Source organism: Podarcis vaucheri (assembly GCF_965113315.1).
Source record: "Podarcis vaucheri genome assembly, chromosome: 7".
Lineage (NCBI taxonomy): Eukaryota > Metazoa > Chordata > Lepidosauria > Squamata > Lacertidae > Podarcis > Podarcis vaucheri.
This window is the reverse complement of record NC_138765.1, coordinates 2,806,279-2,819,708: the sequence shown is the minus strand read 5'-3', so window position 1 is coordinate 2,819,708 and position 13,430 is coordinate 2,806,279. Positions and strand designations below refer to the sequence as shown.

Here is a 13,430-nt window from a genome sequence, read left to right as displayed (position 1 = left end):
TAGTTCGCCTGTCTTCCCAAGCGATGTGTACAATTTTTCGGAGACCCTGTTGATGGAATCTTTCGAGGAGTTGGAGATGGCGTTTATAAGTGGTCCATGTTTCACAAGTGTACAGTAAGGTTGGTAGTACAATAGCTTGGCAAACAAGCATTTTGGTTTCCCTGCAAATGTCCCGGTCCTCAAACACTCTGCACTTCAGTCGGGAGAAAGCCAAACTCGCAGAGCTCAGGCTGTGCTGGATTTCGGCATGCAACTTACAGCAGCCACTTAGCATTGCCTGCCTCTCTCTTCTCCCTGCCTTTCCACCTTAAAACAACTCTTCCCAAGTCCCTCCTCCCCTTGCAGTGGATCAGCTGTCTGGCTGTGATAACAGCTGCTGGGAGTGTGACTCTCTGCTGAAGTTGGTAGGTGTCCCGATATTAATATAGATGCACACACACAGAGAGAGGCACGCCCTGTAAACAGCTTTGGCTGCCCTGGAGGAGAGTCAGAACGGCTTCAAGATGGGAGGCCAAACTTCTCAGCTCTTCACCGTCCCTGAGCAGCAGGAGATCATGAAAGAAACTGGCTGTACGGGAAAACTTTATAAGAGAGAACGGTTTGCTTTCCTTCTTTCCATGAATAGAGGGGGGGGAATGGGGAGGAGGGAGTTAGCAAGAGAGCTCGGAATTGTTTTAAACCCCCCTCCCCAAAATGAGAAGCTCACCTGCCTTGCGGAGCATTTGCTCTCGTCTTGCCAACCCCACAGACCAGCCTTAGATCTCTGGAGCTGTCCCAGGAGGCGACTAGGCTTTGCTGGGAAGAGAGAGGTCCTGGCTGCCCCAGACTTACGCAAGGGGTGGGGAATCATGGCAATCTCATAAGAGGGAAAGATCCAGCACTTGTGGAGAAGAGCCTTGTGACCAGAGAGAATCAGAATCGGGACTTCATAGCTGAAACACTGCTCAGTTTGGGAGCTGGGAGGAAAGGGGTGTCGGGACTCCAAAGATCCAGATCAAAGCACAGGGCAGGGAGCAATTTAAGAGGTGAAAGGGGGCAGTGGCTGTGGCTCTCTGCAGCTGCCGTGATGCCAACGCACCCCTCTCACCTTGAGCCAGAGAGGGAGCAGGCACTGGAAGAAGAGGCTAATCCGGATCTTCGGGTTCCAGCGTTCTGGGCCTGTCCCCTTCCAGCCTCACCCCAGCGGGGCCACCCACCTCCTGTTCCCAACTCAGGGCACAGAGCAGAGCAGAGGTGACTAACGGAGATCAGAGATCCACGAAGTCTGTTCAAGTACAGCGCATCAGCTAGTATTGTGCAAGTGCAGAACTTCTGGACAGTTTGCAGCTGTGGAAGAAATTGTTTTTTCCTTGTTCTGATGAGTCAGCCAAAAGCAGAGACTTGGGACACGGGAATCTTTCATCTGGGGTGCGGTTAGTTTGGGAGAGATCATCATGCTCCTGGGGTGGAATGTGATCCTCCCCCCTGCCCCTTTAAAGAGTTATTTTACCAAGTTTTGGGTGAAAAATGAACTGTTGCTTTTGAGCTTGGCACGGTGCCCCACCCAAAGCCTTGCATCTTATCTGGCAGCTGGCTTCCTATTGTTTGCGAAATCTCCAGAGGAGGAAAGGGAGGGGAGGGGGCTGACTTTGAGATTTCCATCCTGTTCCCCACTTCAACAAGTGGGGGGGGGGTATCAAATCCCCTCAGTATGGGGCAGGAGGTTTGAATGCTTGTGCTTTAAACCCAATGTTGTCTTTTATTATGCTGGGCTTGTCACTTTTCCCTGGAGAGAATATGCAGCACATTTCAAAGCAACAAGTGCTGTGCCAGGAATAATAGTCACAGTGGCACCTCCATTTCCCATCAGCCCCAGTTAGCATGGATAATGGGAGGTTGGCGGTGGGGGGAAAAGACACCAGACTGACAACCTTTGCTCTATACCTTTTCCCATTTCATCTGGTACTTGGAATTTTAGTTGCTGCTAAAATCATTTATAGGGACGTGGGTGGCGCTGTGGTCTAAACCACTGAACCTCTTTGGCTTGCCAATCAGAAGGTCGGCGGTTTGAATCCCCGCAACGGAGTGAGCTCCCGTTGCTCTGTCCCAGCTCCTGCCAGCCTAGCAGTTCGAAAGCACCTCAAAGTGCAAGTAGATAAATAGGTACCGCTCCAGGGGGAAGGTAAGCGGCATTTCTGTGCACTGCTCTGATTTTGCCAGAAGCGGCTTAGTCCAGCAAACCAGATGAAGCTGATCACCAGCCCTCCCTCAGGCCTGCGAACTTCTTTTCCCCAGCAACCACGTTCCCATGTGGACCAGGAAACTGCCCTGTATCTGGACAGACTGTTCCCATTTCCTTGCAGTGCAGGCGTGCTCTAGCCTGCTCTCCAAGTTTCAAACAGTTTGCCTTTAGATTCAGGGGAATGTTAATTGCATCTGGCTTCTTCCTTTTTTTAAATACATTCGTTTCAAGGTCATTATACCTGCTGCTCATGGCACTTTCTTGGCTAATCATTAAACCTCTCCTTTCCTCTTGTACCCAGTCTCGGAAGCTAATGTTGTGCGCCTTTACCAGCGGTTCCAGGCCTTGGACAAGGATGAAAAAGGCTTCCTCAGGTAAGGAAGAGGGAAGGGAAAGAAAGAGGATGGCAATCTGAGAACAAGGAAGGAACTCAGAGGCCTCCGTCTGTAGACATTGCCCCACAACCAACACCCCACTGACCTTTACACAATAGAGAGCCAAGCAGCTGAGTTGAGGTTTGTGCTTTTTCCTATCCTGCCATGTTCTATTCACACTTGTGGACATGATATAGCCAGGGGAACAGGGAAGACACAAATCACATGAGAACTTTTTTGTTCTTAAATTAAAAATAAGTGAATATGAACTGCAAGAGGGGAAAACGCAGCAGAGAGAGGGATTTTCATAACAATGTCACGCTTATGCCCCATAAAAAGTTAGTAAACGCAGCAAGGATATCCCATAGTAAATGCGTACAGAAGCCCCTTAGCCACTGCTTTTGACCACCAAATTCCAGCTCATTTGTCATAGAATCATAGAGTTGGAAGAGACCACAAGGGCCATCGAGTCCAACCCCCTGCCAAGCAGGAAACACCATCAGAGCACTCCTGACATATGGTTGTCAAGCCTCTGCTTAAAGACCTCCAAAGTAGGAGACTCCACCACACTCCTTGGCAGCAAATTCCACTGTCAAACAGCTCTTACTGTCAGGAAGTTCTTCCTAATGTTTAGGTGGAATCTTCTTTCTTGTAGTTTGGATCCATTGCTCCGTGTCCGCTTCTCTGGAGCAGCAGAAAACAGCCTTTCTCCCTCCTCTATGTGACATCCTTTTATATATTTGAACATGGCTATCATATCACCCCTTAACCTCCTCTTCTCCAGGCTAAACATGCCCAGCTCCCTTAGCCGTTCCTCATAAGGCATCGTTTCCAGGCCTTTGACCATTTTGGTTGCCCTCCTCTGGACACGTTCCAGTTTGTCAGTGTCCTTCTTGAATTGTGGTGCCCAGAACTGGACACAGTACTCCAGGTGAGGTCTGACCAGAGCAGAGTTGTCAACACCTGACGTATTTCAGTCACAGTGCTTCACCCAGCTGACATAGGAAGTTAGGGCGCCCTGGCAGAAGCAACTACGTTATCACCGCAGCTTTGTGCACAACACCTAGTGCATGGGTGAAAGATTTAGGGATGCAGGAGTTGAGGCTGCAGCACGGCCCCTGAGCTCCCAGTACGTTTAGTAGGCTGGTCTCTGCTACTAGCAGCAGTGCAGAAACCTTTATGGTTGTCCACTTCTCAAGTTCTTAAGCGGATTGTAGCAGGAAGAAAGGCAATGTGGATTCAAAATATTCACTGCCTGGACACTGAGGTCCAGAGCCAAGGGCCTTTTGGCGTTTCCCTTGCTGTGAGAAGCCAAGTTACAGGAAACCAGGCAGAGGGCCTTCTCGGTAGTGGCACCTGCTCTGTGGAACGCCCTCCCACCAGATGTCAAAGAGAAAAACAACTACCAGACTTTTAGAAGACATCTGAAGGCAGCCCTGTTTAGGAAAGCTTTTTAACAGACCACTGTATTTTAATGCTTTGTTGGAGTATAAATAAATTATTATTATTATTATTATTATTATTATTATTATTATTATTAATCACCATCATCATCACTGCAGGCCAGTCAAAGGAGGTGGGTGTGGGGTTAACAATTACACAGACGGCGCCTGAGCCGAACGGAACGAGTCGCCATGTCTCACACAATTTTGCTTGTTCAACCTACCGAACAATTACACAGACTTCGCACCAGGAAGACAAAGAAACCTTGGGGGTTTTTTTCTGACTATGACCAGAATTGATTCCCTTTATGTGTTTTACCCCTGCTCGTTTTGGTCATCAGCCACTTCAGATATTCACTGTGAACAGAAAAGCTGGGTGGAATAGAATAAAATAAAAACCTAACATAAGCCCCTTTGAATTGTGGGGGGTTGGGCTAGATACCCCTTGGGGATCCCTTCCAATTCTGTTGCTAAAACTTATACGTTTTGTTATAGCTATGTTTTCTCCCTCCGCAGCAAAGATGACTTCGAAGGGATCGGAGAACTAGCAGTGAACCCCATCGGTGACCGGATCATTGATGCCTTCTTCCCAGATGGGTGTGTGTGTGTTGTGTGTTGTGTGTAGGGAAGTCTCTGGCCCTGCCCACTGCCATAAAAAACAGAAACCGCCCTCGCTTGCCCCTTGCCCTCACTTCAGCATCCTGTCCTCTTCTGACAATACAGGGAATCAGACCTTAGTGCACAAGAATGATTCTAGAGTCCATTCTATGTTTCAGGGTACTGCTTACAGATAGGTAGCCGTGTTGATCTGCCATAGTCAAAATAAAAAAATTCCTTCCAGTAGCACCTTAAAGACCAACTAAGTTAGTTCTTGGTACGAGCTTTCATGTGCATGCACACTTCTTCAGATACACTGAAACAGAAGTTGCCAGATCCTTCTATATATTGAGAAGGTGGGGAGGGGTATTACTCAGAAGGGTGGTGGGAATCTTGCATTTAGTAAGAAAGAAGATATCAGTCTGTACCTGTGCAAGTTTCTTGGTGAGGTTGATGGACTTCCATTTCATGCGGCTCAATGTGGTGCCTTCCAAGGTTCCAGTTACAGATGGGTAGCCGTGTTGGTCTGCCATAGTCAAAATAAAAAAATTCCTTCCTGTAGCACCTTAAAGACCAACTAAGTTAGTTCTTGGTATGAGCTTTCGTGTGCATGCACACTTCTTCAGATACTTCAGATATCAGGGTACTGCAACAGCCAAGTGTGCCTGGAGGGCTCTTCCGCTGCCTGCTGCTTCTTGATTCTAGTCTGTTATGTTCTTCCACAGACGCATTTGCTCTTGGCGAACATCCACAAGGAACATCTCCCAGCCCCAATTCCCAAGTCTCGGGAAAGGGCCTGGGCTCATCCTGTGCCTGCCTGAGAGCCACACAGAGTTCCTGCGTTGTCGCTGAGACCCAACCAGGCAGGAGTGGCCTCTTGCAGGCAGGTCCCCAAAGTCCACGCAAAGAGAAATCCCAGGACTGAGAGGTGTGAGGCAGACACTGGCCTTGTCCAATGTAATCAAGGCCTGCCTCTTTTGCAGCCCTGATGCAAATGCATAATTAAGAAACACCCTCAGGCTGAGCAGGCTTCCTCAAGCAATGGCATGCTAAAGAGATGAAAGGAAGTGCCATATTTTTCGCTCCATAAGACACACCTAGTTTTTAGAGGAGGAAAACAAGAAAAAAAAATATTCTGAACGAAGCAGTATGATTTTTGTGGTTCATGCTATGACCACAGACATGTGATCTGATGGTGAATTTGGGGTGAGCCAATGCAAAAATCCTGAGGATCCGTGTGGATCTGTGCTTTGTAACCACGCTTTTGCGCCATTGCGGCCCCACGCAACAGTGGGTGCGTGATTTTTTGGGTGCAGGCTGTAGCCATGGACATGCTATGTGACCTGATGGTGAATTTGGGGTGACCCAATGTAAAAATCCTGAGGATCCATGGGCTTTTACCTCCCAGGCAGCCTCCTTTATCCCTAGCGTGCCTTATCTCTCTTCCGATCCCACGATCAGCTGTTTCCTTTCAACACTCCCTTCTCTCTTGTTTGCCTTAGGGTCTTTTCCTTAGCTGGAGCAGTTTTTTGCTCCTCCTTTTCTTCTAATTTCTTTCATTGTTTTAGTCTTCCTGTCTCCTCTCCTTGCAAGTTTGCTGTCTTTACCTTCCCCCTCCCAGGCAGCCTCCTTTATCTCTGTTGTTGTTTAGTCGTTGAGTCGTTTCCGCCTCTTCGTGACCCCCTGGACCAGAGCACACCAGGCACGCCTGTCTTCCACTGCCTCCTGCAGTTTGGTCAGTTTTATCTCTAGCATCCCTTATCTCTCTCCCCGATTGGCAAAAGATCAGCGGCTTTGTTTCAACACCCACTTCCCTCTTTCCAAAAAAAAAAGCATGATCTGCTTTTCGCCCCTGGGCAATTTGGCTCCAGGGACCACACATTTGCTCCATAAGACACACAGACATTTCCCCTTACTTTTTAGGAGGAAAAAAAGTGTGTCTTATAGAGCAAAAAATACTTTGCATGCAGAAGGTCTCAGATTCAAACTCCAAGCATCTCCAGTGAAGGCAATGGGAAGCTAGATGGGCCAGCAGATTCCCATGTTCCTTCCTAGTAGGTAAGATTCCACGAAGGGTCTTGTTTCTCCCTAGGAGAGAGACTACGGACTTCCGGACATTCACTTGTGTGCTGGCTCACTTCCGGCCAGTGGAAGGACCCGGAGGCTCGCAGAACGCTAACAGCCGGCTTAGCAAGCTGAAGTGTGAGTGGACATACAATGGGTGTTCCAGGGAAAACAACTACAGGAAGGTGCCAAGAAGTACCCCCTGTAGCTGTAAGGGCTAGACGCTGGGTTGATTTCATTTAAATGAAAACTGAAACACTCTGGATGCAGAGTTCCGCAGTCACTGCCATGTTCCCCAGTTATGCTGTGCGGTAACAAAAGTACAACATGCACATGCATCCTGGGCGCTTAATGTCCACCCTTAAGCTGGACAGATCTGTGGGCCGGCAGCACAACACGGTGTCTCGCGCTAAACCTTCCCCACTGCTAACCTCCCCCCCCCCTGTTGTTCTGGTTCCTGTTCAGTTGCTTTTCAGCTCTACGACCAAGACAAGGATGGGAAGATCTCCCGAGCAGAAATATTACAGGTAACTCTTGCAAACAACTGGGGGGAAATGCAAGAGTGGGAAAGAGGTGTGCGTATGAAGAATTAAAATCAGGGAGGGGCAGCGCTTAAAGATGTTACCCAAAGGCAAATATATCCTGCCCCCTAAACCTCAATGGAGGAGGAGAGCTGGCGTCACCCTGACAAAAGGAATGTGCTCTCTACATGCATAGAAACACTTTTTAAAATTCACATGTACCAGGCTAGAAACGTCTTGGGCTCAAAGCTGACTGTTGGAAGATTCAGGATGGATAAAAGAAAACTTATTCATGCAGCGCATAGTTAAACTGTGGAACTCGCTGCCACTGGAGACAGTGACGGCCACCTACCTTGATGGCTTTAAAAGAGGAGAGGACAAATTCACAGAGTGCAAGGCTGTCCTTGGCTACTAACGATGATGGCTATGCACTGCCTCCATGGTCAGAGGCCATAACAATTCTGAATACCAGTTGCTAGAGGGACGCGGGTGGTGCTGTGGGTTAAACCACTGAGCCTCTTGGGCTTGCTTATCAGAAGGTTGGTGGTTCGAATCCCTGCGACGGGGTGAGCTCCCATTGCTCGGTCCCTGCTCCTGCCAACCTAGCAGTTCGAAAGCACACTTGTTCAAGTAGATAAATAGGTACCGCTCCGGTGGGAAGGTAAATGGCATTTCCGTGCACTGCTCTGGTTCTCCAGAAGCGGCTTAGTCCTGCTGGCCACATGACCCGGAAGCTGTACGCCGGCTCCCTCGGCCAGTAAAGCGAGATGAGCGCCGCAACCCCAGAGTCGTCCGCAACTGGACTTAACGGTCAGGGTTCCCTTTACCTTTACCAGTTGCTAGGAATCACAGATGGGGAGAGCTGCTGTTGTGCTTGAAGCCTGCTTTCAGGTTTCGCACTGGGCATCTGGTTGGCCACTCAGAGAACAGGATGCTGGACTATCCAAGCCATTGGCCTGATCCAACACGGTCTTCACATTGCGAAGGTCACAAGTGCTTATCGTGCCAGGAACCCCAGGAAATTTATCCAAGGACATCGGTGCAGAAGTACGCCCAAGTTTGTGCTCCAGCCATCAGCAGAGCAAAGCTTTAGTCCCTCATCTTGATGAAGGCGGAGGAATAGGGAGAAGCAGCGCCCTTAAGAACCCCTCATCTCTCTGGCTACCCCTCTTCCCCAACCCCCAGGTGCTGAGAATGATGATTGGGATCGAGGTGACGGATGAGCAACTCGAGAGCATCACAGACCGAACCATCCAAGAGGCCGATAAGGATGGAGACAACGCCATCTCCTTTGAGGAGTTTGCAAAGGTCTGGGATAGGGCAGGTTCTTCCACACTGGCCGTTCCCAACTTAGTGCCCTCCAGATGTTTGGGCCTCCAACTCCCATCAGCCCCCAGATGGGAGGAGAACAAAACATCTGGAGTGGGACCACGTTGAGGAAGGCTGGTCTATACACTGCAGAGATATGGACCCTGAGGAACATAAGATTAATTTCCAGTACAGTGGTGCCCCGCAAGACGAATGCCTCGCAAGACGGAAAACCCGCTAGATGAAAGGGTTTTCCGTTTTGGAGGTGCTTCGCAAAACAAATTTACTATGGGCTTGCTTCGCAAGACGACAATGTCTTGTGAGTTCCTGCAGGGTTTTTTTCCTCCCCCCCCTTTTCTAAGCCGCTAAGCCGCTTATCAGCTGATCCGATCAGCAGATAAGCCGCTAAAAGCCGCTAAAAGCCGCTAATAGCGCTAATCCTTCAATGGGCTTGCTTCGCAAGACGAAAAAACCGCTAGACGAAGAGAATCACAGAATGGATTTTTTCGTCTTGCGAGGCACCACTGTAATTTTTTTTAAAAAGCCAAAGATATCAGACAAGTGGAGCTGTGTCTTCAAGGCAGCCATAGCCGAGGTGTGGAGAACCTCAGGCCTGGGGGCTGAATTTATCCCTCCACACCCTTCTATCTGTCCCTCAGGACTCTACCCAGAACGCTCCATCCTCTCTCCCCAGGCTACACACACACACACACACACACACACACACACACACGTGTCCTCTGAACTCTGCTTGCCTGGATGGCAGAGATGGTTGTGGGAATGTGTGCCATGTAGAAGCTGTCCCACAAAGGTAATATTTACATTTATTGCCGCACCCAACACATCATGTGATCCCCAGAAGATTGCCCAGAAGGGGGCCATGACCCTTGCGCTGAAGGCGGGGAAGGGAGGGTATAAATAATATTTATTTATTTATTTATTTATTTATTTATTTATTATATTATTGAGGTCCCCCACCCCTACACTAACCCCTTGCGGACACTTGGCTCCTTAACCCCAGAGTGGTGCTTGGTCCTGGTTTCCCCACTCTGTTTGCTTTTTATTAAGAGATTTATAAACTGCTTCCTCTAAGACACCAGGGTGGTGAACAGCGATGAGGCACCTTCTCAGAGGCACACACTGAATTATCCATCAGTCACATTTTCCAGGACTGGGGTTCCAGCCATGAAAAGCAGTTCTAGGTCTGAGAAAGGCTAAAAAGGCCCACTAAAGCTTTTTTTTTTTTTTTTTGGTAACACCAATCTTCTCCACTTTGTTTTGCAGTCTGTGGAAAAGCTGAACATTGAACAGAAGATGAGCCTCCGGATCCTGAAGTGATCCATCAGGGACCCTGACAACTTGGGAAATGAACAAGCCTGGCTCCTGGCAGCAAAGGATGCAGTTGCAAAAACATGTGGGATACTGTCGGATCTCTGCTCTGCTCCTGATGGGCCGCAAAGAAACCAAATTAGAGATCTCCATCTAACAAAGATCCCTCACTGACAACAAGATTGGATCGGAAGCTGTTGACCAGCAGAGGCCTGCCATTCCGTCAGCCATGTCTAAGCAGACCTCCATGGCAAGCGAGCCTTGTAAAGAAACCGTGGAGCACCATGCAAAGATTTCAGAATGCAGTTGGGGCCTAAAATGATTACTTCCTTTGGAAAAGCCCCCAGTAGCCTGGGGCGAGTGGAGTGGGGGCGTGGGAAAGAGGAGTTCATACTTTTGTGACCTCCCCTCCTTTTACAAAAAGCTTCGCAAAGGCAGTAGAATTTAATGCTGCCAGACAGCAAACAAACGAGCCAGAATTCATTTCCGGGAGATTTGTTTCAAGGTTTCATCAAAAAGGTAATACAAACTGGAACTGTGGCACTGGTATCTGAAAACCTCTTTGGGAGTTATCATTCTTCGATCGCATTTTCATTCATTAAAAGATACGCAGATTGCATCCACACAAAGCTAGAAGTGGTTTTAAATTATCTGCCCTATTTTATTTCCATTCTTGAATTCTGCAGCTATGTAGTAAGTACTGTCTTTTTTGCTCTATAAGACACGCCAGACCACAAGACGCACCTAGTTTTTGGAGGAGGAAAACAAGGAAAAAAATATTCTGAATCTCAGAAGCCAGAATAGGAAGAGGGATCGCTGCTTTTGCTGCGCAGCGATCCCTCTTGCTGTTCTGGTTTCTGGGAGAGCTGTGCAGCCTGCATTCGCTCCATAAGACGCACACACATTTCCCCTTACTTTTTAGGAGGGGAAAAGTGAGTCTTATAGAGCAAAAAATACGGTATGTAGGAAGCTGCCTTGTACCAGGTCAAGTTTCTTCTCTTCTCTGGCTAGCAGCGGCTCTCGGGGAATGGGGAGGACAGGGATGTGTCTCACGCAGAAAAAGTTCTTTCCCATCACTTAGTACCCGATGCTTTGGGTTGAAGCAACTACCCTAGGAGGAAAGTTTTCAGCTTTGGGGCTTTTAGAGCCAAAGGAAGAGGTGATGCTACAGAGGTGTATAACATTATGAACAGCATGGCGAACGAGGACAGAAAGAAGTTTTTCCTCCCTCTCTTGTACTGTGGTACCTCGGGTTACATATGCTTCAGGTTACAGACTCCACTAACCCAGAAATAGTACCTCGGGTTAAGAACTTTGCTTCAGGATGAGAACAGAAATCGCGCAGCGGCGGCAGCGGGAGGCCCCATTAGCTAAAGTGGTACCTCAGGTTAAGAACAGCTCTCCAGAACGAATTAAGTTCTTAACCCGAGGTACCACTGTAATCCTAAAAGCTGAATGTTGGAAGATATGGGACACACAAAAAAGGATTTCTTTACAGAGCAGACAGTTAAACTGCAGTAGGAGGAAGGGCTGACCACCAGCCTACATGGTTTTAAGAGAGGATTTGATAATTTCATGGAGAATAAGACTATCAATGGCTGCTAGCTGTGATGGCTATTCTCTGTCTCCACAGTTATGCCTCTGAATATCAGTTTCTGGAAAGGGAAGGGTGTTCTTGTGGCCGCATCCTGCTTGCAGGTTTCCCACAGCCAACGGGCTGGCTATTATTAGAACTGGGTGCTGGACTAAATAGGCCACTGGCCTGACCCAGCAGGCTCTTTTGGCGCGTTTAAGGGAGGTCCTGCCAGCTTGGGACCTTCTGCATGCAGAACAAGGGTGGCTCTGCCACTGAGCTAGACGTCTCCCTCTCTCCTTTATGTTTCCTACATCTCTGCTGCTCTTGGTCTGTTGTTGTTGTTGTTGAGTCGTTTAGTCGTGTCCGACTCTTTGTGACCCCCTGGACCAGAGCACGCCAGGCCCTCCTGTCTTCCGCTGCCTCCCGCAGTTTGGTCAAACTCATGCTGGTAGCTTCGAGAACACTGTCCCACCATCTCGTCCTCTGTCGTCCCCTTCCCCTTGTGCCCTCCATCTTTCCCAACATCAGGGTCTTTTCCAGGGAGTCTTCTCTTCTCATGAGGTGGCCAAAGTCTTGGAGCCTCAGCTTCAGGATCTGTCCTTCCAGTGAGCACTCAGGGCTGATTTCCTTCAGAATGGAGAGGTCTGGTCTTCCTGCAGTCCATGGGACTCTCAAGAGTCTCCTCCAGCACCATAATCCAAAAGCATCCATTCTTCAGCAATCAGCCTTCCTTATGGTCCAGCTCTCACTTCCATACATCACTACTGGGGAAACCATGGCTTGAACTATACGGACCTTTCTCAGCAAGGTGATGTCTCTGCTTTTTAAGATGCTCTCTAGGTTTGTCATTGCTTTTCTCCCAAGAAGCAGGCGTCTCAGTCTGCTCGCTGCATTTATACACTTTCTCCTTTCCGGATCAGCATACTGATCTTAGGATCAGGCCCAGCTCAGGCATTGTAAAAAAAGGAACAAGACAATTGAGAAATATGCACAGACGCAGCTAGAGCCGCTTCTTCATATGCTTTGCTGAGCTACAGAAAAATAGGTGGTGTGGGGGTTTTTTGGGCGGGAAACTTGCAGTTGAGAATCTTGTGCAGGGAGAAGGAAGGTTTCCTGACAGACAGAAGAAGGGGTCCCATCAACCAAATGATACTAGGGGGCAGCATGTTAAAGATAACACAAACCTCTTTTATCTGGTACTAACTGTTGCCAGAGCAAATACTTTTATATGCAAAGAGCTCCACGTGTCAGCTGCTGGTCAGGAGACGTGGGATGAACAGCAACTACACAAAGTATTCATGGTATGCTCTGGTACAAATCATGCAAAAATTTGCTGGGGCATACATTTCCCCGAGAGAGTTCCTCGTGTCAGGCAAGAACTCAGATCTTTGTCTCATTAAGAGGCCAAAACATCTCCCCTCCCTGAACTGTTGCAGCCTTTCTGGAAAGCTGGGCACAGAATTATAAATTTTTGATGACACCATTAGCAGAGGTCCATCTTTTGTTCTCCGTTAGCAAATCTGCAGCCAAATCCAACTCAGGAGACAAAACTTGAGAAAGCCTGCATCGTCCAAGCGATGCCTTTTAGCCCAACTGTCCTGCTGGCAAGAATCGCACCTCTCGCCCCAAAAGCTCACTAGTGTGTGCATGTGTGCAGCACACACACACACCCTTTACATCATTGTAACATTTGAGAAATACCTCAATACAAGATCGTACCTCTGTACTCCATGCTAATGTGGGTGGTCTATCACTCTCTGTTTTTCTGTATGGAGTCATTAAATGCAGATCACAACCACTCATAAACATGCCCTGAAGCTCCACCCTGCGAGTGACCATGACAGAATGTTAAGCCCTATAAAGCTGGTAAAATGCGGTCTTGACTATGCTACCACTCAGTGGATTTGTAACTGGCTGACTGACCGAACCCAAAGGGTGCTCATCAATGGTTCCTCTTCATCCTGGAGAAGAGTGACTAGTGGGGTGCCACAGGGTTCT

The 13,430-nt window shown here is 48.5% G+C and overlaps 1 protein-coding gene and 1 long non-coding RNA gene across 2 annotated transcripts; both read left to right on the top strand.

The window, feature by feature from the left end:
* Window positions 1–383: 383 nt before the first annotated feature.
* LOC309536961 (calcineurin B homologous protein 2-like) lies at window positions 384–10,485 on the top strand. The gene is made up of 7 exons (XM_082231383.1): window positions 384–570; window positions 2,523–2,595; window positions 4,554–4,634; window positions 6,727–6,836; window positions 7,164–7,225; window positions 8,405–8,527; window positions 9,812–10,485. Exons 1-7 carry the CDS (start codon window positions 504–506, stop codon window positions 9,863–9,865), a joined length of 570 nt encoding a protein of 189 aa, XP_082087509.1. The 5' UTR covers window positions 384–503; the 3' UTR covers window positions 9,866–10,485.
* Window positions 4,653–6,720, top strand: LOC309537017. The gene is made up of 3 exons (XR_014221755.1): window positions 4,653–4,806; window positions 5,270–5,701; window positions 6,570–6,720. It is a non-coding gene; the product is annotated as an uncharacterized lncRNA (long non-coding RNA).
* Window positions 10,486–13,430: the final 2,945 nt, after the last annotated feature.

What these genes read in the sequence shown, in the direction of transcription:
- LOC309536961 (XM_082231383.1), top strand. Translation starts at nt 504, where the DNA reads ATGGGAGGCCAAACTTCTCAGCTCTTCACCGTCCCTGAGCAGCAGGAG. An exon ending in GATGAAAAAGGCTTCCTCAG is followed by an intron (nt 2,596 to 4,553) that starts GTAAGGAAGAGG and finishes CTCCCTCCGCAG; the next exon opens with CAAAGATGACTTCGAAGGGA. An exon ending in CCTTTGAGGAGTTTGCAAAG is followed by an intron (nt 8,528 to 9,811) that starts GTCTGGGATAGG and finishes TTTGTTTTGCAG; the next exon opens with TCTGTGGAAAAGCTGAACAT.